Genomic DNA, 26,244 nt, shown 5'->3' with positions numbered 1-26,244 from the left:
TAGTTCCCCCAGCATTATGACTTGGAAGCACCCAGGCCCCGAGACCCTGCTTCAGTCCCCCATCTAAGACAGTTGCCCTCCATGATAGGAGTCATGGCTGCCCCCTCCCCTGAGTCATAACCAACCCCCACCCCCAGCTGCTGCATAACAATAATAGTAACTACTTCTATGTCTTAAGCAGCCATAGTGATGTGCCAAATTTTGACAGGCATAATCTCATGACATCCTCACAATAGCCAAGTGGTTTAGGCCTTCGTGATACCTCTGTTATTCAACAGCAGTTTTGGGCCCAGTCACTGGGAATCAAATGACCAGTGGTACAGAGCCCCTACCTTCAAAGGGAGGGAGACCCCAAAGAAGTTACCCAAAACTTGGAAACAAGGCAAAAAGATTTCTGCAAGCTAGTTCACAGTCATACTAGGAGATCATTTAACTGGCCCACTTGTTGGTCACCTGATGCTTTAGGGGAAGGTAATTTTGTTGGGCTTACTATTTAATACTGATTAGGGTCCTGACTGTAAAGTCAGATGGATAAATTGCTCCAGCAGTTTCACATGGGTGTATATCTCAAAGAATTGAAAGCAGGGTCTGGAAGAGATGTTGTACATCCATGTTCATAGCAGCATTATTCACAATAGCCAAAAAGTGGAAGCAACCCCCAAATCCATCAACAGACGAATGAATTAAACAAAATGTTGTATATACATGCTGTGGGATTAGCCTTAATAAGGAAGGAAATTTTGACCCATGCCACAACACGGATGAACTTTGAGGACATTATGCTAAGTGAAATAAGCAAAAAGACAAAAGCTGTTTGATTCCACTTATATGAACTATCTAGTGTAATCAAATTTATAGAGAGAGAAAGAATGGTGGTTGGCAGGGGTTGGGGGTGGAGGGGAATGATGAGTTACTGTTTAAAGGGTACAGAGTTTTACAAGATGAAAAGAGTTCTTGAGATTGTTTGCAGAACCATGAGAATGAACTTAACACTAGTGAACTGTACACTTAAAAATGGTTAAGATGGTAAATTTTATATTATGTGTATTTTACTACAATTTTAAAAATTGAATTAGTTATTTCTGGGAAAAAAGTGTAAGTTGCAAATGTTTTTTTTTTTTTTTTGCAAATAGATGGACATGAGTTCTGTCTGATAGAAAAGATAACCTCAGAAGTTTATCATTTTATGGCCCTGTGGGACTTTTTTTTCTTACTCAGCTTTGCAATCTTACTCCAGCATTCTGTGTTCCACAGGCCTGTGACTATATATCAGTTTCTCACAATCTCCTTTGAACCAGCTTTATCATCCTGCTGGTTCTCTCAATAATGAGTTAAATAAATCTTTGACATATGCTCACTGTTTTGTATGAGAGCTTTATGTTCCAGTGTAAATTTTAATGGCTATGATATTCTAATATATTCAATTAGTTGCCACTTGTTGGGCCTTTAGGAACCTGAGATAAATACATTGAAGTTAAATCTCTGTACATACACTTAAAACTTTCCCTAGAATGTTTTCCTGAAAGTGAAATTGCTGGGTCAAAGGATACACTTTTTTTTTAAATCTAATTTTAAATTTTATCAAATTATTAAATGTGCAAACCAGTCAGACAGAACTACAGGATTTAAAACAAACTAGTTTCCATCTCCTTTCTCACCCCCTCCCACCCTCAGGTTCTATGACTCAGACAACCAAATCCAACTCTTTTAGCTGTTTCTTCTGGTATTTATCTTGATATATCTAAATCGTATGCTCATACTTTTATTTCTGAATTCCGCAGTTTTGACATTATATGCTATCTTTTTATGACGGAAGATGGGGATTTATCTCCCTCCTCCATTTAGAACCTCCTCCGTTCCCACTTTGTCCCTCTTCTGTAAACCTCTCTCATCGCTCTCCTCCACAAACCTTCTCCTCTCTCCATTCTCTCAATAAAATTCTATCCCTTTGCTTAAAACAATATTTATTGCTTATGTTACTACGGACATGTCAATATAGTTCACAGCTGAACCATATATGATTGTATGTATATACATTATGATGTAGTGTGATTACACTTTCTTTCTGGCATAGCTTCTAGTTTTCCTCATTTTTTCTGTTTGCTTAGTTTAAAAAAAATTGACTTCACTGATGTACAATTGACATAAAATAAAATACACCAATTTTACGTGTATAGTTCAATGAGTCTGGACTAATCTATACCCACCCCAATCAAGGTACAAAACATTTCCATCACCCCCAGCAAATTCTCCCCTGTTCTTCCGAAGTCAGTCCCCACCTTCATCCCAGGCAACCACTGATTGGATTTTATCATTAGAGATTAGTTTTACCAGTTTTTGAACTTCATATAAATGGAATTATTTTTTTGAAAATTGTACTTTGAAGAGACAGACTTGTAAAGAAACAATTACAGCTCAGTGTCCTAGTGGAACTAAGCTTGAAGAACACAAGGCCTATTCCAGTGTTGGGTCACTGAAGGATTCCTGCAATAATTAAAAGAATAAACCACCACCACCATCATGGATATTAGAAAGAATTAACCTGGAGTAGAAAGATGTCCTGTGTGAGGGGACGGGGAACATAATGGGTGGGAGGAGGTGCGAGTGAGGAAGTGCGAATGGGGAGAGGGACTGGACAGAAGGAAGATCATGAACAAAGCCCCAGAGGCAAGAGCAATCTCATTTGGACTCATCTGGATTTCCTAACTTCTGTCCATTTTATTACCACGAAAGCCATTTGCACTTTAACATTTCCCCAGTCTAAGCAGGATAATTATGAATAGTAAATAAGATGATCTACCAGTTACATTTCAGTGTTTTCCCCTCAGTAGACCATAAGCTCTTTGAAAGCAAGAACTTCATAATCAAACCCTTATCAAGTGGTAAGCATTAACCAATATTGGTTGAATTGACGAATGAGTACGTGAATGAATGAATGAATGAATGAATGAATGAATGAATGAATGAATGAATGAATGAATGAATGAATTTATGAATACACGCAAACGGCTGGAGGAAATGGTCGCCCTCGGAGGTGCAATCTGGCTCAGAAGCCCTAGGATGGGGGAAACGGGGCTGGGATCGCCTCCAAAGGTCAAGGAGACGCTCTAGGAAAGCTTCGCGCACTCGGCCAGGGAGCCGCTCTAGCCGCCAGGACGCCGCTCTATGGCAGCGGGGAGGGCGGGGCCGTGGGCGTCTCAGGTCTTATTGTCCGGGCGCGGCGGGAGCGCGCTCGGCGCGTGCGTACGCGGGGGCTGTTGGCATCGCGGACTGTGTGAAGTAAGGCGAGGCCGGGAGGCTCCGGACCGACGGACCGACAGACAGAGCGGCCCCTACGGCCGTCGGCGGCCAGGCGGCCGGACATGTTGTCTGGGAAGAAGGCAGCAGCCGCGGCGGCGGCGGCGGCAGCGGCGGCGGCCGCCGGGTCGGAGGCGGGTGCCGGGGCAGCGGGCGGCGCGGAGAACGGCTCCGAGGTGGCCGCGCCGCCCGCGGGCCTGTCGGGATCTGCCGAGACTGGGCAGGGGGCAGCCGGGGAGCGCACTCCCCGCAAGAAGGAGCCTCCGCGGGCCTCGCCCCCCGGGGGCCTCGCCGAGCCGCCGGGGTCCGCTGGGCCTCAGGCCGGGCCTACCGTCGTGCCTGGATCTGCGACCCCCATGGAAACGGGAATCGCGGAGACTCCGGAGGGGCGACGGACCAGCCGGCGCAAGCGGGCGAAGGTGAGGCCCGACCCCCTCCCTCAAACCACAAGTCCGGATGCCTAGTTTCTCTGAGGTGACAGCCCCTTTACCCCCCACCCCCCGTCCGGGTCTTGGGCCTTGAGCCTCGGGCTCACCCCCGACCTCACGAGTCAGCCTATCTCCTCCCACCTCCCCTCTAGCTGGCTGGGTGGGGTGAGAGAGGGGACGGTCTTTGCCAGCGGTGAATGCGTCTTTGTGCTGGGACTGGGCGGTCCTGGGAAAGGGGGATCGAGGGGAGAGTATTTTACTCATTACCTCTTGTACCCCTTTTCGTTTTCTTGACTGGAAAAAATGGCTCCCTGACGTGGAGTTACGATTGGCCTTGCTGGAGACGTACATCACTTGTTTGTCCACAGATGTATCTGGAAGCTGCTCAGCAGTATTTATATGTTTCACCTGGCAGCGCACTGGGGCTATAGGGTGATGCTAAATAATTTGCCTTAGCCATGGAGACCCGAGAAAAAAAAAAGGAACTTTTTTTTTTTGAGCCCTTGCTGTGTGCTAGTTTTCCTCTTTTTCCTTCTTTCCTGGACGCCAGATGCTGTGTTCACAGCGTTACCAACATTTTATTTTTGCTAAATACAAACTGGCAGGCATTGCTACCCCATTTCAGGAATGAGTAAACTGAGGCACACAGTTTGAGCAACTTGCGCTGTCACAAAGCTAAGTAAGTTGTGGAACCGGAATGTAAGCCCTACACTTAAAATGTGATAAGGTATCACTAGCCTCTGAAACAAAGGACCACATGGGACGCCAACAGTGTGCAGGGCCCTGGGGCAGTGCTAGGGCACAGACTTTAGATTTGGGCCCTTTTCTGGAGATTCATGGTACAGTTGAAAAAACTGGAAATACGTAGTTTTTAAGTAAATATTTAAAATCACACAATTTGTGTAATTTGTAAATGTTAACAAGTTTTCTATCTTTATGTAATTTAAATGAGTGTACCAGCACAGTGTGTATGAGGAGCCTCTTGGGAGCCTGCAGATTGAACTGCCTAGTTGAGAGATCTCTCACCAAAAATACCCTGTGCCAGGTGTAAAGGAGGAAAGTCTTTGGGGGGTGCTTTTACCAAAGCATGAGTTAGAAAAAGCACAGAGGTTGGTGACTCCTAACTCTCAGAAATAAAATAGAGAGCCGAAGCCCAATTAGTTTTAATTTTACTATTTCAAAAGAAATTGTGGCCAGAAACCAGGTGAACGATATTTTTAAAAACAGATTTATTGAAGTAATTCACATATCATAAAATTTACCATTTTTAAGTGTATAATTCAGTGACTTTTATCTTATTCACAAAGTTGTGCAGCCAAGCACCACAGTCAATTTTAGGAGATTTTCATCACCCCCAAGACACCTGTACCATTAGCAGTCACTCCCCATTCCTCCTTACCCCCAGCCCCTGGCAGGCACTGGTCTACTTTCTGTCTCTGTGGATTTGCCTTTTCTGGACATTTTACATCAATGGAATCAAATAATATGTGGCCTTTTGTGTCTGGCTTTAGCATGTTTTCAAGGTTCATCCATGTTGTAGTACTTCCATTCAGTACTGATAGCTCACTGGCCAAATAATACCCCGTTGTACGAATATACCACATTTTGTTTGTCCATTCATCAATTTATAGACATTTGTGTTGTTTCCACTTCTTGGCTATTATGAATAATGTTGCTATGAACATTTGTGTACAGTTTTTGGTGTGAACATGTTGTTGGTTCTCTTCGGTATATGCCTAGAAGTGGAATTGCTGCGTCATATGGTAGCTCTGTTTAATTTTTTGAGGAACTGCCAAACAGTTTTCCACGGCAGCAGTGTCATTTTACATTCCCACCCGCAACATATGAAGGTTCCAGTTTCTCCAATCTTGTTGACACTTGATATTGTCTGTCTTTTTATTATAGCCATCCTAGTGGGTGTGAAGTGGTATCTCTTTGTTCTTTTTCATGATTGTTTTGGCTATTTTGTGTCCCTTGCATTTCCATATAAATTTTAGGATTAATGTATCAATTTCTGCAATAAAGGCAGCTGAAGTTCTGATTGGGATTGCATTGAATCTGTAGATCAATTTGAGGCATGCTACAAGATTTCTGTCTTTGGAATTCTCCTATGCTTATTTTAAATTTTCTTTCTGATTATCTGTGAAACTCTCAAAAGAAAAATGGATTATGTGTTTATTTGGAGAGCAACTATAAAGTAAGGAACTGGGGAAGCTGACCTATATATTCATAGCTAGTCTTGGGAGCCAGAGGAAACAGACCTCAAGGGATAGAGTATCCATAAAAGAGTAAAATGAAAACTGAGTCCAGTGTAGACAGGCTATGCTTCAAGGGTTTTTAGGTAAATGCAGGGGATATATCTATACCCTATGGCCTGGGAACTTACTCAGTTTGAGGGGAACCCTCTTTTTAAGAAATATATATACATAAACACACAGATATATATAGCATAGATATAATTAGGTAAATAAGTAAATGTATATATAATTATATAATCAAAATTAAGTTCAGGGTATTGGAAGGAGTCCATGCAATTAAGGGTCCCTGACACTTAAGTTTCATTAGTTTCAGAATAAATTAACCTGAGTGTATATGCTAACATTATGGCAAACTAGGGTTTGAAATTGTTAAATTGGGCTGAGACTTTAGGAACACCACATAGCTTAAGGAATGGTGGCCTTAAGCTGGTCATTGAGTTTTTTAAAGTGTTCTGGAAAAGAATGGACTTCTGGAGTTAACTCATCCTATGATTCATTTTCCTCAGGAAGATACATCCTACCTTGTAAGGTTATTAGATTTAAATACAGTGTAAACATAATGCTTATTTCAGTGCCTAGTATAATTAAGTAGGTACCCAGTGATTAAGTACTACTAGTGGAGAAAAGGAAGTAAAAAAATGTTTGGAATATAATACAAAGTGGTTTGAGAAGCAACGGGGATTTCAGAGTGGACAACTGAATGTTGGGAACAATAGGCAAATAAATTTAATTGGAAATGAGGTTTTTCTAGGAGCAAGATAAGTTGGAGGGATTGGTAGTGTTCGGGTTGTAGAGTGGTGTCCAAGTTGTAGAAAGCCAAACACTGGATCTGTGCTGTCCAGTATGGTAGCCACTAGCCACCTGTGGCTGTTGAGCACCTAGCCTGTGGCCAAAAGACTGAGGAAATGAAATTTTTAATTTTAACTTAATCCTAAATAGCCAGATGGTAAGTACTTACTAGCCACACATGGCTGGTGCTACCTTATTGGAAGCACAGATGCAGAACATTTCCATTATCACAGAAAATTCTATCAGATAGCATTGCACAAGACTTTGAAGTGTAGACTGTCCATGCTGTGAGAATTTAGAGAAGGAAAAGATGTATTTGTAAGCTTGGATATTTGGGGAATAATTTGCAGAGGAGGTGGGCCTTGAATTTTAGGCAATAGATTTACAGAAAAAGGAGAGAGTGGCTTTTAGGAAGTTTAGGGATGGGTAGAACAGCATTGAGGACTTTTTGACTAGTGTGTTAGAAAATGATTGACAGGTAAGTTTGGCTGGTTAGAACCAGCTTACATGCTGGTATGAACGTTTTGGTGTTCATCTGTTAAACTATCTGAAAATATAACATATTTGGAAAATTAATCTGGCAGTTGTGTCCTAAGTGAATTGAAAAAACAAAACAAAAAGACTGGAGCTTTAAAATGGTTGGGAAGTGAATGAATCACTGTAACAAGTGTGTGGTGGAGAAAGGAGACTGAAGATGTAAATTTGAGATTCATAAGTGTACAGGTAAGAACAATTACCCTACTGACTCATAGCTGCCTATTGGGCCATCTTTATGTCCTTGGTTATAAGTAGGTGCAGAACCTCTGAAGTCTCAGAGGATTTTACTTAGGAATAAGATATTCCCAGTCCTTTGTGTTCAGAGCACCCATTCTCTTTCTCAGGGGAATGAATAGTTTTTATTTTCTAGAGTTTGTATGATTCATTCAGATGATTTTTAGTCAGTGGAGAAATCTTTTTTTACAAAATAGTATTTTATGCATAATCCCCAAATAAATACTATTTGCCTGTTTTATATTGAGTTTAAATTTATAGCATTTATTTTAGTTGTCAGTCTTTGAGACAGTGAGGCTGTTTGGTGAAGCCAAATTTGAGAATGGAGGGTAAGCATAATAGTTGCAATCTTGTTTCAGCCTCATTTTCTGTATTTTGTTTATGAAATATTGTGAAGATCCAGTACTGATTGACAAGTACGTTTGTTAAAAACTTCTGACTTCACACTCTGTGTATCCATTCTTCTCCTGAGTTCTTTCATCATCTTCATAGTCATTACTCTGAATTCTTTCTCGGAAAGATTGCCTATCTCCACAGCATTTGGTTCTTCTGGAGTTGTATCTTGTTCTTTCATCTGGAACATACTCCTCTGCTGCCTCATTTTCTCTAAATAATTATTTGTATTATTATTATGTGGTGGCTTAATTATGTTTCTTGACCTTGGAGAAGTGGCTCTCTGTAGGGGACATCCTTTGTGTCCCAACAGTACACTCCCCTCTCTCACCCAAGGGCTAGGAGCCAGCCAGTCCTAGGGTAGGGGTCTGGCCTGTGTTTGCGGATTTGGTTCTGCAGGCTGTGGGGTTGTAGTTTTCTTGCTTTTGATGTCTGCCCCCTGGTGGGTGAGGCTGGTCTAGAGGTTTGTGCAGGCTTGCTGTTGGGAGGGACCCATGCCTGTTCACTGGTGGGTGAAGCTGGGTCCTGGCCCTTTGATGGGCGGGGTTGTCTCTAGGGGTGTGCAGAGATGCAGCTGTGGGCTCAGGAAGTCTTTGGGCAGCCTGTCTTCTGATGAATGGGGCTGTGTCCCCACCCAGTTGGTTTTTTGGCCTGAAGAGTCCCAGCACTTAAGCATACAGGCTGTAGGTGGGTCCAGATCTTGATGCTAATGACCCAAGCAAGATGTCAGTCTCCAGGAGAGTTTATGCAGTTGAATACTCCCAAATATGTTTGCCACCAGCTTTAATGTTTTCAGGGTAAGCCACAGCCACCCCCCACCTCCCCAGGAGACCCTCTAAGACCAGCAGGCAGGTCTGGCTCAGGCTCCTATGAAATCACTGCTTTGGCTCTTGGTCCTGGTGTGCATGAGAGTGAAGTCTTTAAGAGTGAAGTCTCAGTTTTCTCCCAGTCCTGTGGAGCTCCAGCAGTTAATTAAGCCCCATTGTCCTTAAAAGCTAAATTCTCTTGCGGCTCCTCCTCTCCATGCCAGACCCCTGGGCGGGGGTGCCTGACATGGGGCTCAGAACTCTCACTCCCGTGGGAGAAGTTCCACAATATAACTATTCTCCATCTTGTGGGTTGCTCACCCTGGGGGTATGGGACTTGATTATATCATGAGCATGCCCCTCCTACCAGCCCACTGTGGTTCCCAGAGTCTCCAGTTGTAGAGCTTTTATGGTAGGTTCTAGTCTTTTTTTTATCAATGGTTGTTCAGCAGTCAGTTGTGATTTTGTTGTTTGTGAGAGGAGGTGAGCTCAAGGTCCTTCTACTCCCCCATCTTTACAAGATCCCCTACCTTTAGATGTTGTTACTCCTACTTCTAGGTATTTTACTGATCTCTCTTTCCTGAAAACTAAGAATTCTAGACTACCCTTTTCAAAGTGTATTCCTTGTTAGTAGTTGTTACTTCATCAAAACATTGGACTAAACAATGTTAAAAAGATTGTTTTTAATGTAAAACTTCTTAGTACCTTTAACATGTATTGTGACTCTCAGAGAGGGAACCTATAAAGAATGCAGTGTTTCCTTAACTTTAATCTTCGTTTCTTTTTCCTTCAAGTTGCGTGGTGTCTTATGCAAAAGCTCAACTATTACAATAGAGAGGACCTTATATTATTGTTTGTTTGTCTCAAAGTTTGCACATTGCCCAGTTCCATAGTGGGCATTTGTTAAGTGATTATTGATTGAATGGATAGGATTGATGGACAGGAGATTAAAGGGCTGACTCTTTGGGACAGAGAGGAGTCAAGCACTGTTGAGAGGTAAAAGGAGAAAGGAAGCTGCATATTGTAAACATCTATTACATTTTTTTTTAACTCCCTCCCTCTTTGAAACCCTTTTTTCCCTCCTTGCCATTTACCCATTATCCTGAGGTCTGTTCCTTTATCTCAGTCAAGTAGGATAAAGTTTAGTGCCTACGTTTTTGGAGTATTTATTATAAATTCTCTCTATGAGATAGTTACCTGTGAGAATTTTTGTTGTTGTTGTTTACAACTAAAGTTTCAGCTTATTAAGGGCCAGGAGACGTTAATTCATTTTCATTTTCTTCATTGTGCCATGTTCTCTGTGTTCCGTATTTGATAGATAAATACAGTTAAATGAGATTCTTAGAGCATGGGTCAAAACTATTCAGTTTATCCATAATCTGTTTCCACTTTGTAACACAATCCCTGTTTTCAGTAAAACTCTTACCTCCCCTAGCTGCCTAATCCCCCATCCACCAAATCCTGTGGTGTGTCATTTTAAAAAAAATAAGAAAAGGCAAATAAAAGCAGTCAGCCATCTGGAGCTACTTCAAAGATATTTCAGAAGTTAAAATAGATTACATTCACTGTAATCCATAGGACTATTCATTTCAGAAATCTAATAAAATAGGTATGTTATATGTGGAAACCATGTTGTCTTTGCCCTTTCTCCACATCCAATAAATTATTTTTGTTTGATTCATTTTATCTTTTCAGTGCACCCGGAATAGAGAGCTATTGTTTCTGTGGCTGCCTGGAATCTTTATTAGGGTGAGAGTCACAGTGATGATGTGACAGTGTTCCAAAGTTGATGACTATGTGTAATAATACCACATTACGCATTTTAACAGAGGTCCATATTAATCTTCCCTATCCTAAGTTGTTTTGTCCCCAATAAAACATTCACTAAGATTGCTTCCTCTTTCTACTTATTACCTGGTTTTCTCCTGTATTATCAGTGTGAGTTAATAGTAAGATCTGTAGCCTCCATTTCTATATCACTTAAGTATTTGTTGTAATAAGGATTCTTTGCTCTGATGACTCAGCTCCTAGGTCACCTGTTTTGTTTTGTTTTGTTTTGTTTTTTAAGCAAATGTACCTTTTCATTGCTTCAATTTGACTATTATCATTTGCAACTTTTCATTCCCTGCCCACCCTTCTTACCTCCATTTGGTTTCTGGAATTCTTTTGCTGTTTTCCTATGGAATAGTAGTTAGATGTACACATTGGCATTAGACAGACTCGTTGTTCTGGTTAACTACGTTTTTGTCTTACTGAGGGCTATTTTAATTTTTTATTGAAACTTCCAGTGTGAACTTGATATATACATACATACAGATGTGCACACACACACACATGCACACAGTTTTTATTTGCAGAGAGCCTCAGAGTCATTAATCTGAATTTCAGTACTATGATGTGAAAGTTACAGATTGGACTAAATCTGAACTGACACAAGATTGTTTCATGAGAGTTTTTGTTTTTAATAGTTACCTGTTATGAGCCAACTTGTTTCTTGTTATTTGCTTATTTCTCTTAGAATTTAAAGTTAAAAAGCAATTCACTTTCACTGATGGTTCCAAATAGAGTTTCTGACTTTAGATGTTCATTGTATTTAGCTTTCCCTGGTATAATCTCCATATAGGTAGAGTACAGAGAGATGGATGAAAGCTTGGCCAACCTCTCAGAGGATGAGTATTATTCAGAAGAAGAGAGAAATGCTAAAGCAGAGAAGGAAAAGAAGCTTCCCCCACCACCCCCTCAAGCTCCACCTGAGGAAGAAAATGAAAGTGAGCCTGAGGAACCATCTGGTGAGTTGTAGCAATGAACCACAGTTTTGTTTTTTTCTTTAAAAAATAAGTATAAATGAATTTATTCCTATCCTGCAATGTTATTTATGTCTTTGGTTTATACTCTGATATTGGCCATGTGTATTTAGTGTATGTCGTGTATATATATATCTCTGTATACACACGCATATACATGCATACATACATAGTGGTACTGACATTCTTTTTGTGTGTATCTTTACATATAGGAGGAAAGTAAAGAAGAGGAGGTGGAAGGATAATGGCAGTGTAAGGCAGTTGGAAAGCTGGAGAAAATAAACAATTAGAGAAAACATAGAAAGCCAGACCCAAAGAACCAAATCTTTCAATGGTAATTCTGGTTCAGAATTTAGAGGTAGAATGGTTTAGAAATTATTCTGGCTAAATTACGCATTTACTTCACAGTTAGATACTTTCTGATAAAGCCTTCATAGTATGGATCAGTTTTGAAAAGGATCTTTTCCTGGTGAACAAATGTAAAAATATATTCCGAAGTCAAAAAAGAAAAGGCCCAAGTGCCTGTTACTGTTTAGTTGTTGAGCTCTCCAGTCAAAGGAACAGTATAAGAAAAGGCTATGAAGAGATTCTAAGCTCACACTATCTTCACTATGACATGGAAAGATTATTGGACTCTATAGTCCTGGTTTCAGAGCTTCAAACATCTTGAAAGAATTCTAAAATCCTCTCAATCCTACTGAGGATACTCAGACCAATCAGGAATACCCTTCTGTTTTGGAGAGATCAAACAAAAGTAGAACCTTTATTAATATTTTATATATTCTCCCTTTAATGGCATCTCATTAACTCTTTTTGACTTTTAATTTTTACGGAGTTTTTCTCCTTAAAATACTTTCTGTATATCCAGTAAGTCCAGGTCTGTTCATCTCATCAATTCTTTTAGTCCTGCACCTTTTAAAAACAAAGTGCTGGTTTCAGACCCTATCTGTTGTATCTTGCATCACTTTCATAGGTACCCTGATTAAGATGTGCTTTCTTTCAGAAATTTTATCTTTTGCTTTAGCCTCTTTTTTGTTATTTTTTTTCTCCTCTATGATGTTATAGAAATACCCAGAAGTTATTTTATTTTTTAAGATTAATACTGATATATCACTGGAGTATTACAAATCAGATGTTAATTTAAACTTAGATTTAGAATTTATCAGATTCTGGCTAAGACTCTCAAAAATAAAAATTTATAATTTACAGTAATTATGTAATAAAGTGTAATAAAAAGAATACTGTTTGAGAACATTTAGAAAAAGATAGATTAGATTCTTGGTTCAAGGCTCCTCAGGAATCAGGTTTTCTAAGAATGATTTTCCTAAAACTTTCTTAAAATGACTTATTGGATGGTTACCTGTTGGGAGTGGTATGTTACCTTTGGGAGTAATGTCCCTGCAGCAAATGTGCCTCACCAACACCTCTCTTTTTGTTTTTTTCCTCCTCTTTCTAGTCTTTTACATAGACCTCTCCTCCCTTCTTTCTGTCCTTACTTTTAACTCTTCCTTTGACTCTCTACTTCTGGATTCTTCTTTGGTTCTTGCCTTTCTTTTCTTCTACCTTTGTTACAGATTTGCTAATGAGATACATGGAGATAATCCTTTTGATAGTTATTTTATTACAGATCAAGAGGCTGCTGATCTCTTGATTAAAGGACTCTTAAGAATTATTCAGTAGATGATCTGATATCTCAGATGCTGCCTCACCCTCTTTTTTGTGTGGCTGTCAGTGTCTCCAGTAAGTAACGGGTTTATCATAAAGTACCAAGTTGATGTACACTTTGTCCTCTGAAAATTTTAAACCAAGTCTTGGTGTTTTCTTTTTTTGTGAAGATTTTTTTATTGTGTTTTCTTTCTCCATAAACGTCAGATACTGTTTCTGTAAAAAGTAAATATCTTAACAAAGGGATTTAGGATTTGGGAAACTGTCTTTATACCATTATGTTAATTTTAGTCCAGTGATTTAAACAAGTTTTCTTAGTATTTTTGGAGAAGGTAAAGTTTTGTTTCTTAAGTTTAGGTTATCTTCAGTGCCCAGAGGTGTATTGATAACAGTCCAAACTTGCCAGTATATTATTTGTGGTTATGAAAATAGTTATTTTTCCTTTAAAACAACTGTAAAAATTTTTTTAAACGTTTGTAGGGTGAATTAGGGAAGTACTTTCTCTGGGAAAATAATGGTAACTTACTGGACTATAGAATTTAGAAATAGTTTGGGCCTCATGGTGAATAATTAAATATTATCAGGGGAGTTCAAGCATGTAGAAACTGTCCAGGGTTTTCAAATTTCTTGTCTTATCAGAACCAGTTCTTTCACTTAAGTTTTAATTACAAAATTGAATGGAAGTATTGCTGTATGGATATCTTAAAATCTTGAGAGAAGGTATCGGTCTATTTCTTTACCAGGTCTTTTCTTCATCTCAGTCATTTTAGGTGATAACTAGATATTAACTTATTCTCTTAAAATATATAAGTAAGGTTTGTATACATTTCATTCTTACCAACTTTTAAACATGTTTAGAAAATTTTGCTTTGCTTTCCACAGTGTTAATCTTAAGAAGAATAAAAAGTTTTGTTAATTATGAAAGCACAAGGTATTCTGAAGTCAGTGGGTCAAAATTTGACTGGAGAAGATTCCTCTAGGGGAGTTGTAAGAAGAGGCCAGAAAGGGAGGTTGGAACCTTGGTTACCAGGCCAAAGAATTTGAACTTGGTGTCCTTTAAGCAGTGGGGGAGGATCTGGTCAGGGGAAGCATTGAGATTTTTTGAGTGAAGGGTGTTGGACCAAAATACATGTTTTGGAAAAATCAATCTGATGTGCTCTACAAGAGTGAAGTGCAGGAGTAAAGAGACTAGGTTTGGAGAGATGATTTAGGCTATTTTGGTAATTGAGTTTATTAGATTTTGGTCAATGGAAAAATGTTCTCAGTACCAAAGTTGAATTTTTATGGAAATGAGAGGTTTTTTTTTTTCTGTTTGTTTGGATTTATTTATTTGGGAAAAGTTCTCTGTTCTGGGATAAACATTGTTTTTAGATTTGTCAATTTTTAATTATAACTTAATGTGGCATGTAGTCCTAAGATAGTCATGTGGATAAATAATGTATTTTTCATACTAGCTATTGCTGCTTACATTTTAAAATCTACCTAATTTGTTTTCTTAAACATTTCCGTGTATTTTTTTCTTCTTTTATTTCCATGTATTTTGATATTTACTATACACTTCTGAAAATATTTGTTTTAACAAGTGATGGTTTTATTTGGTTTCCCAGTACCTTTTCTGTCAAGATAAAAGTAGTCATGGCAATTGAACAGGTTGTCTTTGGAATTGAGTGTTTGATTGTTAGTGGTGTCACATAATAGTGGAATGTCTATAAAATAAAGTAAAATGTCAGTTGGTGTTTATGTACTGCTTTAGAATAACTGCCCCTCTGTTAAAATAGCTTTCTATTGGAGAAAACTTTTTTCCCTTCTTGACTCAGTTGTTACCCTGTCTACCTTAGATTATTCCTCAGTGAGGTTTCACTGTATTAACTGATTTGCTAGCACTTAGCTTTTTTATTTTCATAAAAAAACTTACTTTTTTTCCTCTTTACTGCCTTTCAGCAGTTAAAATTTTCCAGAAAAATCTCACTAGTAGTTCCTGGATTTAAATTTTGTATTGGAATACTGTTTAGGAACTTTGGCTTGGGAAGATATATTTCATTTTGGGCTAGAAGTAGCTTAGTTGTGTAAAGCTTAAGACTTTTATGTAAACTTACTCTAAAGTAAATAAAAAATTTGAAATGGGCTATTAAGATGCCTTTCTTAAGACTTCTTCAAGTTAATGGATTTCTCAATAGACATTAGCAGTATGTTTAAAATATATGTATATATGTGCATGTGCTTGTATGTGTATCATTTTTCCAGGCTCAGTGATGTGCTAATACTCTAAGGCTTCCATTAACCATTGGTTAACTCTTCACATTGATTTTGTTAGATATGGTTGGCTGGTTGGTGACAGCTCTATATTATAACCTATTTTATTGAGTGACTGTGGGAAGAATCACTTTATTGCCTTGTTTAAAATAAGAATTCTTGTAAGAATATAAACAAAGAAAAATATTTGCTCCCTTTGTTATTGTGCATGGTAATTTTGGATGTGTGTGTTTGAAAGAGATATGGGCTGTTAAACAAATTACAGAACAATAAGACGTGAGAAATTGGTATGACAAATTTTGTGTGGTTTTAATAATTTTGGGGCCTTGTTTGTGTAATAGCCATGCTGTAGATTAAGAGTATTTTTAAAAATCACACAAAGGGAGATGCAACCTAAATTAGTAAAAAATACTAAATTTATAGAAAATATATGCAGTGTATGTATATGGGTAGAAGAATTTAGCTTAAAATTCAGTGAAATTTGATCACGAATACTGTTACAGTGAAAATATTCATAAGACAAAAGATTGACCAAAAATTTAATAAGTTGCTTATTTGGTATAGCAAAAATCTAAAAGGCAGAATCTTTCAGATTATCCATTAGAACTTGATATAATAGAATTTGACCAGAGAAGAGTTGAAGATGGGCCTTACTTTAAAAGAAAAACTCAATGGCTGGTCCCAATATTTGTATCAAGGTCCTTATATTTTCATAGTTCTTTGTATATAGGGTGCCCGATCATCTCATCTCCCCTTTGAGGCAGTCATACTGATTGCAGTCAAACTGATTGCTGGGTTTGGCAGCATGTAGAGTTATGGTCAGAGTTCAGGTGAATAGTTTTGTTTATCATGCTGTAAGTATTTTCAGGTGGCTTCTCCCAGGCTTTCCTCTCTCCATGCCTATAAGTGCATGCCCCCATACCCAGCAGGAGACCCTCTTTTGTAGATTTTCTAGAAGTTGCTTGGGAAACTCATCCCTGACAGGGTTGTTTATGTTGCCATTTTGGCCTCCTAGTGTCAACTAAGTGCCTGAAACCATTTAAGTTCTCATTATGTGAAGTATGATGCTTACATTTAGAAAACATTAATTTTCTTGCCTTTTTTTTTTTTTTTTTGTATAGCATCATTTCAGTGTTCTGATTTGGAACTACGCTCCAGAATAACTTACTAGAGAGCTGGGGGAAAATGTCACAGGCTGAAAAGATAATCTAGATCAATTCAACAAAATTTTTATATTTTAAGAGATAACTAAAAATGTACCAAGATATATATCACTATACAACACATGGTCTCCACTCTAAGATAATTTATAGCCTAGTATGAGATACAAATATATACATAAATGTATAAAAGAATGTATATGTAATGTAAAATACTCTTAAATGTTACATTTCAGGAAAAAATTTGCAGGGATGTAGAGGCAGAAAGAGTAGAAAGGAAGGAAGGAAGTCTTCAAATCCTTCTTTACTTACTGAAAGAGTTTCAGAAAAAGCCAACAAGAAACTAGTAGTGTGGAGGGGAAATTTTTTTAATAAAATAGAGACATTTCCCACACAAAATAAGATTCCCTCAAATGTGTAGCGCCTCATCCACTTTATTCTACATACGTTAATTATAAAACTACCATGTTTTGTTCCAGGCATGGTACTGGATTCTGAGGGTTCAAGCTAAAAACTAGGTCCTCCTGCAAAGAATTCACAGTCCAGTTTAGTATTACAGATGCTAATTGACAACTATGAAGAAACAATACAATAAAAGTGTATTCAAATTATGGCGAGATCTCAGAAGTTGTTTTTAAATGTTTTTCCCAAATTTGGATTTTTGAAGTTTTGCATTAAATATGAGGGAATGAATTTAGGCTTTTATGAAGCAGTTTGAGAGCCTTGATTTTTAACTGTTTTAACTGTTTACTGGCTAATAAGAACCACTGAATCAAATGCTACCAAGTTTTGTTTGGTCTTTTGAGAGGTTGAGCTGCTTTACTTAATGATGTGATTTTATTGATTTTTTTTTAAATTAAGGCAAAATAGTAATTCATTTAGTCAAGCAACTTTATAATTTCCTTGTATTCTTTTTGCTACCATCCTTTGGTGTGATCGTGGAAAATAGAAGAGCAGGATACTTTGTCTATGACGATTTTCTTATCTGCAAAATGAGGCTTGATATGAGGATCAGATGAGAAAATACGGACTCCACCTTTGTGTACAAATATCTTACATTTATTAAACAGAGTTGAACCAGGAATAGGGTGATTGGTGTTTTAATCAGGAAAAAATCAGGTTAGGTTATGGACTAGGTTGATATGCATACTCTCACTTTTGGGAACTGGCAGGTGTTTGTGGTAACCTATTTTCAATAGTATGAAATAGATCATTTTTTACAAAATAGATCATTCTTTAAGCTTTTATATGTTAAATCATAAGAATGGCAAATCTTGATACTTTGTAATATAGACTTTCTCTCCTCAGAAAATAACAAAAATCCATGTATCAACTATTGAGATATAACATGTTAAATTTGGCAATATTTGGTGATCACAAAAGTTTTAAAGGTATGAAAATAGGATTGTGTTTTTGTTGTTATTGGGTTTTTAGCATCTTCTGATATTTGAAGATAGAAGAGCACATATGATTAATTAATGCCTAAGAAGTTGTATCTTTCTCATAGCAGTGTAGACTCAAATCGTATTTAAGATGGAAGGAGCTTCTCTACTCATAGTCCGGGAAGATGTAGATAGCCAGAGTTCTGAAAAACTGTTACAAGAGCGGGAAAAGGGGATTTTCCTGTTGAGATATACATTCATGGTTATCAGTTGTGAAAAATTATAATGGTTCTTTTAATAGCAGGTCCAGAATAAAATTCCATATTGGCCTTTTTAAAAACAGGTAAATAACTAGAAAAATAAGCTTTTTTTTTTTTAAACTACTCAAACACAGCTTAAGCTTGGTAGTTGAGCAACATAACATAGCATCTGAATTACAGACTTTCTTTGCAACATTTTGAAAAGTGAACTACAAACCAAGATTTTGCAACAAAATAAGTAAGGAAAATCTCTGCTATGGAATGTGGAGGGAAATAGCATGTGAAAAAGTCAGTTCTTCCAGTTGGTTTCTAAAATCTTTCCTTTCCTCCCTAGCTTGTAGGGCTTTTACTTTCTTTTATATGAGATTCCTGCTACTGAGAATCTCAGTTTATGCCCCACTGTTAGGTCTTCAGAAGCAAAGCAGTGCTTACTACTTGCTCCTCCAGTGGTACGCTGAGAAAATTCCAGGCAGGCTCCTACCTCAGTCAGTACCGTTTTCCTGCTTTCTAGATGTTAAGAAGGCTGTCTATTTCAGTTCAATATTTTAAATGTGTAACCCCAGGATTGCTGCTTTAATTGGAGGTTTCATTTTGGATAATTTTGTTGGAGAGTATTGATCAGTGTTAGGTGTTTTAAAATGCCTCTGATGTGCTTCAGAGGAACCCCTGAGGCTCTTCCTTCAGGCTAATTTAGTCACCCTCTTTAAGCCCAGTTTACTTTCCTTTGCATTTTTTGAACTGTGTAGCTCATTTCTTCTGCCAAAAATCATAATCATAAAGTTAGCAGGAAAGAGATGCATCAAGACTGGTATACTTAAAGGTGTTTTTAAAGCCACCTCTCACTGCATCCAGGACAGGAAGGTAGCATGGAGTGGTGATGGTCACCAGTAACTCAAGTTTTTCTCAAGATTTTTTTCTTTTTATTCTTTATTTGTTTATGTTGACCAATTCCTCTTTGAAACTGACTTTCTTTATGAGATTAATCACAGTTACTTCAAACTCTAAGGTAACTCCATGCTAATTTAAAATTTCTTATTCCCATTATCACTTGTGAGTTCTAGTCTTTAATTTCCAACCATCTTTAGTGTGTTTCCATTTAATTTTACTATCGTATCTCCCAGATTCTTCATCTGGTCCATTGTATTACTATTCTCCTGAATTTAGGAAGCTTGGAGTCATCTTGAAAGCCCTTTATCCCTTTCATCAAGTCTCTTTTAAAGTCATGTGTCTTCCTGTGCACAATCTCTTTGACTTGTTATGCCTTACCGTTTTTACTGCTACCTTTTTATTCTAGTGAATTTCACTTCACATCTAAATTCTTTCAGTAGTCTTTTGATTGGATCTCCTTTATCTAGGTCACGTTTTCCCTCTAATCCATCTGGTACAAAGTGACCAGATTAGTTTAAACTATCACTTGTGTTTCATTGCTTTCCTGCTAAAAGTCATAGAGTTCTTCTACATTACTGTTAAGATCAAGTTTAAGTTTTGGCCCTGAAGGTGGCCCATTTTTGCCTACCTTGTGGGACCTCCCACTGCTCTTTGAGACTTTCTCTTTCATTAAGCAGGGTGCTGTGTGGTTCTTTGTACATACCATGTCTGTGCTTTTCTGCTTGCTTTTGTAAATGTTCTGGACCATGCTGGTGGTTTCGTTGCCTGCCCCCTACACCCCGAGTCTGTCCACATCTCTCTGGATTTGTTCAGAAAAGCTTCCCTGATTCCCTAAGTCTGTGTTAGTTTGTTTTCTTTAAAAAAAAAAAAAAAGTTTTTTTCTGGATATCTTTCATCTTTCCTCTGTTAGATTATAAACCTTTTGAAAATAAGGACTCAACCTATTCTACTATTTTTTTGTGCTTGGCAGATTTTGGATGGGTATTCAGTAAACAGTGAATTTGTGAGGTTTAAGTAAGAAACTCAACTGACATGTTAGTATAGTGGAAGCTATGTATTCAAAGATGGTTTTGACTTTTGAGATGTTTTTTCCTTTGCCAGTTTGTCAGGTTTGATTGAAGTCAATCCTTGGCAGTCACTTTTATTCTGTAAATTTGGTAAATTTTTGATTAAATAAATTTTGATAAGTTGATTTTCTATTTAAAATAATTGCTTCCTGGAAAATTTAGATATTTCTCAAAATGTTTGCAAAAGTTATCAATGATTGTGATTCCAAGAAATTTAATAGTCAAAATGAAATGAATATGTTGTTCAGTACGTTCTGGGAACAACAAACCAATTATTATCACTTTCGTGCCTGCCAGATAAAAGTACTTGAAAGTATTAGGCTTCCTCTTAAGATATTATCAGAGTGGTCTCTTGAGAATTTGAATCAAGATGAGAAAACATCCAGTAGTGTGACTTTAAGTGAAATACTTCACTGTCCTTCAAGAATAACTAAGCAGATCTACAGAAGATTTATTAGAGGACAACTGAAAGGCTGCTATGTAAGGTAAACCGAAAAGGTATTATTTTCAATTTGAAGAAGATATGCACAAATAAACTATATTAAAGGTCTCTACTTCAAACTTGAGGATTTTGTGTGTGAGTGGGTTGTGGTGGGAATGAAAACAAAAGGAAGTCAGCTTGCTCAAGCGCCAAAATCAAGGTGATGTTAAGCAGTTGCTTTTGTATATTTTCGTCTTCTATTTTGAATTTGAGCTCCCGGAAGATAACACTCATACTTGCCTGCTGTTTCATGTCTTTGTGCCACTATCAGAAGTAGAGTTCTAGGCCGGAAAGACCCAAAGAGCAAATGAATATGGCATTTTGTATGTTCTCATCAGAGATACTACCTGGATGGAAAGTTAGCTGCAAACGTTTGTATGTGTGCTGTTCTTAAGAAAACGGTGTATTGGTCTAGAGTACCACTAATAAAAATGGGGCTGTTTTCAGCTGTTTTTGAGAAGTGGGCACCCTCAAAATATTCTTGAGTATATTTTGATTAGAGAGAAAATAGCAACCTTATCTACTTTCAAGCAGGTTATAAATACTCATTAAGTCAGAAATATTTTTCCTTTACTTAATTATAAGCACTTTTTGTTTTCTGTCATTTCTTACATATTTATAACACTTTCTGCTTGGTTTTCTCCTTTTTCTCTGCTTAAATAGTACTTTGGAGTTTAATTTCTTTCTTTCTTTTTCTTTTTTTTTTTTTTTTACTTTTCTGCTGTTACGAGAGATTCCTTTTAAAAAATCTTTCTGGAGTATTGAATATTTTCCATATGTTTCTCCTACATATTTTTATCAAAGAACAATATCTTTAGAAGAATTTTGTTAGTTCCTTTTTTTAAAAGCAGAAGATGAAAAAGAGCTTTACCTTGTTGTAAAAGAGCAACCTTGTTGACTTTTTGAGCACATAAGTCAGGGATAAGAAATCCAAATTTCTGTTAAGTACCATTGACAGAAAAAAAAAAATCAGTCAATAAAGTAAACAGCATATTGTATGACATATAGTGGGAGAATAAAGAAAATGATAGAAATAGGAAGGGTAAAATAATCCAGACTTAATAGCAAGCTTGAAAGTCTTTTTTCGTTTTTGTTTTTGTTTTACTTATTTGAGTGGTAAGATGCCACCACGACAAGAGACTGTTGTTTTCATTCTTTGCCAAGCCAGAAACATAAGTTGAGAAAGAGGAGCTGTATTATTCCTAATGCCTAAATGTTGTTCTTAGAAACTACTTATTTCATTGTTATGAGCCCCTCTTCCCTCGCTTCTAAAATATAGTTCAATCTTCTGATCTAGTTTACCAAACAAAACAATGACAACAATTTTTAACTCTGAAATTTTTTTAACTCTGAAAGACTTTTTTATGAATAAATCCATAAATTATTAAGAATAAACATTTTGAATTTAAGTAACATTTTAAAGGTAGAGCCTGCATTTTTAAGATAAGTTTTCAGTTTGAATTTCATAATTAGAGTTATCTCTTCATAGTTACATGCCCTTTTCCAAAGGTTGTAAACAACAAATGATATACCTTGTACCTTGTCTGAGAAGCATAACCTTCTAGAACTTAAAGGACCCTTCATACAAGAGAATGTGTAATAATTTTAGAGTGAGATTCTATTCTACTTCCAAAGCAGAGCATATACCATCTAGCAATACATTCTAATGTCAAAAATCATTTATACTTAAACACCTTCATATACTTAAAGGTGAAAATGTCACTTTAAGTCTCACAGATCTGGGAGCATTCTTACAGTAAGGGGGCTATGTTAGTTTTACTTTCCTGCTCACTTTTAACTCAAATGGTAGAATAATCAATCTGCTTTCTGGTTGAAATTCTTTTAAAATAAACTGTTTAATGAAACTTGTCCGGTTTTATTATTTTTACTGCACATACTTTTTAATTTACATATATGTACCTTTCATTGTTTCTAAGAACATTCAGAGCCCTAGCCTTTTAAACTTACATAGCTATCAAGGGAACAAAGCCAAACACAAAATAAGAATCAATTTAAAAAGACATATACACCCCACTATTAACAGCAACATTATTCACAATTGCCAAGATATGGAAGCATCCCAAGTGCACATCAACAGATGAATGGATAAAGAAGATGCAGCATATATATGCAATGGAACACAAGTCACCCATAAAAAAGAAGGATATTTTGCCATTTGTGGCCCTTCATTCATTTTTTTTTTCACTTTAAAAACCAGAACTTTACAACTGACATAAACATTTCCATTGCCTTAAAAACAACAAAACACCTAGAAATAAACCTAACCAAGGAGGCTACCCATACTCTGAAAATTGTAAAACACTAATGAAGGAAATTGAAGATGATATAAAGAAATGGAAAGATATTTTGTGCTCTCGGATTGGAAGAATCAACACTATCTGAATGGCCATACTACCCAAAGCAATCCACAGATCCAGTGCAACCCCAGTCAAAATACTCACGACATTTTTCACAGAACTGGAACAAACAATTCCAAATTTTATATGGAACCACAAAAGACCTCAAACTGCCGAAGCCATCTTTTGTAGGTCATCTTCTTCCCCTTCTTCTCTTTATGGTTTGATGACTAAAGAAGTTCCTTTAACATTTGTTATAAAGCTTGTTTGGTGGTGCTGAATTCTTTTAGCTTTTGTTTATCTGTGAAGCTTTTGATTTTTCCGTCAAATCTGAACAAGAGCCTTACTGGATAGATAGAGTATTCTTGGTTGTAAGTTTTCCCCTTTCATCACTTTAAATACATCATGCCACTCCCTTCTGGCCTGAAAAAATCAGCTGAAAACCTTATGGGAGTTCCCTTGTATGTTATTTGTTGCTTTTCCCTTGCTAAGCTTGTCAAATTTTAGATCATTGGGGAATGGTGTTTCATATCTTCCAAATATCACACTGTAGTTTCCTCATAGTGTGTCAGGTGGCTAGAAGCTTAAGAGGGTCATAGCAGCTGTCTTTGTGATAGATTTTGTAAGGATCTGGAAGACGATCTATTCTGACTCTCTCAGATTGAACTTTCAAGCTCTGATACTTTTCTGAATGTTATTTCTGTACATGAACCAATGAGGAAAATTTCTTAGCAGGGTTATTGTGTAGCTTGAGGTAGAAGCTCCCCCATGATCTTGCCTGCTCTGGCGTTCCCCCTTGTTTTGTGTCTATCTGCAGTACTTGGCATATGACTGCAGGGTGTCTTACGGTGTGTTGTAAAGTTTTACTGAGGAGGCACTGGCATGTTCAGATCTGGTACTGTCTAGTATGTATAGTAAATAAAACTTCATTTGGAACTGAATCTTTTAGTTGTCATCCCTTCTTTGAAGTCAAGGGGAGAATTTTTCATTAAAATGGTATCTTTTGCTTATTGTCTATTCTTTATAGATAGAAAGATAGAGTTAAAGAGGCATTGAGCAGACGCTAGATCATTGTTGCAACTCCAGATCCTAGAGCCCATGTCACACCCACTCTCATTCTAGCAATGAGTAGTAAAAGACATTTGGAATCCCCCCCTTCCCCCGGCATCCACCCTTGATTAACAGCAAGGATTTAGCAAGTAGAAACACTCTGTCCTTTTTTCTGCTACCTTTCAGTAATAATCAGCATGTAAAGTTGAAATTTCCTGACCAGAATTTGGAAGACTATAATGTGGTTCCTTGGGCCTTGATTCCAGAAGAAGGAGCTCTCTGAATATGGGTTTACTAGTTGGTGGTGAATTCGTGAATCACCAACTATTAGGCCTTTATGTCCAGATATTATCTCAATTTATGGAGTAAGGTCCCTGAGTTCTCCTCTTTCCTTCCACAGGGCAAGCAGGAGGACTTCAAGACGACAGTTCTGGAGGGTATGGAGACGGCCAAGCATCAGGTGAGGGTGGCATTAGATGCTTGCCACTTAGTAGCAGGAGCCGCCAAGTCAGGGATTGATGCTTGCAAGTGTTTTTGGCTGTGGTACCCACGTTTTAGCCAGAAGCGCAGGGGACCTTTAACCCACAGGACAGAGGAGTGTAATAGGAGAGAGTGTAGCCAGGACAAAGGCAAGCAAACCTTTTGAAGTCCTCAGGCCGATCTCAGCCCTCCACTCTTCTTCATGTTTTTGAGGAGATGGCGGGTACTATTCTCCCCAGCAGCCTTTACAATAAGAATAAATAAAACACAGTTAGGAGTCCTGGGACCTTTACAAAGAAATACAGCTGTATACACAGAGAGGGGAAGCCGTAGGCTGAAAGCCTGCAGAAAAGTAGGATGGAAAGGCATCCCAGGTCTAGTCAGAGGAATTATGCAGGCAGGTGACTCTTTTTAGAAATGGTTGTTAAGTGGTATTGGATACAGGTTTTTCAATTAACATTACAGTCAGTCATTTTGCAGTGTTGTAAACATTTTGTTTCTCACATGAAAATAGATCTTTTTTAAAAAGTCTGCTCGAGGTGCTCTTTGCTTTCAGACCAACTATGAGATTTTAACTTCAAAGAAAAAGTAAAGGGTTAAATGATTTATTGGGGCCCATCTGGAACAGTTAAAGTTTGTTTCAGGAATCCAAAGTAGAATGTCTGGATTTTATCCTTGCCTCTTAAAGGATGTTATTGTGTGTTCCAGTGCTCAAAACTGGTTTATGTATACATTTTGATAGACTTGGAATAGGTTTGAAGTTTGTCACTTTTCAACTCTTAAGTCTACTTTAAAATTTATTTATTGTAGTTTGTATACAGGAGGTCCAGGGAATATTTGTATTTTACTCTATTGAAACAAAGATAGTTCAGCATAATACAGAAATTAGTACTTAGGGGATCCAGAATGTTAGAAGTAGACGTCTTTAAATGCTGTCCCAAGGATTGGAGGTTGGTAATCAGTATATGGTTATCTTAGAGGAGTTAAAATTCTCATTTAGAGTCTGTATCTGGCAGATAAATCTTCAAGAATGCTTTTCATCAAACAATGTACAATCGGATCTTCTATGGAACTGTTGAGGATCAGGGATATAGTCTTTTGAACTTTAATCCCGAAGAAGTGAGTTTTCTTGTTTTTTGTTTTGTTTTTACATGAATAATAAATTTACTCTTTCGCTTGAGTAAACACTATGTTGTATTGCTGAAAGTAAAAGCAAACTTTCATATAAAACTGTGGTGCTACTGACTTAATATTAGTAGAACATGCGTTTTAAGTGTTTCCAGGAACAGTGGTGACTATTCTGAACTCTTCAAGATCTCTTCTTCAGATCTTTGTCATGTTCACAAGACTACATTTATGAGATGATCAGAGTTAAAAACATGTGCTTGTAAATGATCAATGTTCTTCTTAAAGCCAAATGACCCTCATGAATATCTTGGGACCAGGATCTTATCTTGACTTAAAAATTCACATCAAGTTGATATATCCTAAATCTTAAAAATTAGAAGGGAACTTGAGGTCATCTTGCCTAGCCTTCTGCCTTCATACAGATGGTATTGGATCACCTCTGTTTTATCGGTTAGGTCCTAAAACACAGTTAAATGACTCAACCAGGTATATACCAACAATGGAAGAGTGAGAACCCAGAGGTCTCA

At 37.4% G+C, this 26,244-nt stretch overlaps 1 protein-coding gene across 2 annotated transcripts in view; it reads left to right on the top strand.

Annotated features, from left to right (window-relative positions):
- The first annotated feature begins 3,220 nt into the window (after positions 1-3,220).
- Positions 3,221-26,244, top strand: part of KDM1A (lysine demethylase 1A) — a 54,825-nt gene continuing 31,801 nt past the window's right edge. The window contains exons 1-3 of one of the 2 annotated variants that reach the window (XM_031464315.2): positions 3,221-3,716; positions 11,366-11,531; positions 24,510-24,569. In XM_031464315.2, coding sequence (XP_031320175.2) covers positions 3,363-3,716; positions 11,366-11,531; positions 24,510-24,569 — 580 coding nt within the window. In that variant the 5' untranslated portion in view covers positions 3,221-3,362. The remainder of the gene's footprint in view (positions 3,717-11,365; positions 11,532-24,509; positions 24,570-26,244) is intronic. The other variant, XM_064493941.1, reaches the window with a different exon arrangement.

This window comes from Camelus dromedarius, chromosome 14 (genome assembly GCF_036321535.1).
Source record: "Camelus dromedarius isolate mCamDro1 chromosome 14, mCamDro1.pat, whole genome shotgun sequence".
Taxonomy (NCBI): domain Eukaryota; kingdom Metazoa; phylum Chordata; class Mammalia; order Artiodactyla; family Camelidae; genus Camelus; species Camelus dromedarius.
Note: the sequence above shows the minus strand (reverse complement) of the source record. Positions and strands in the feature narration are given on the sequence as shown.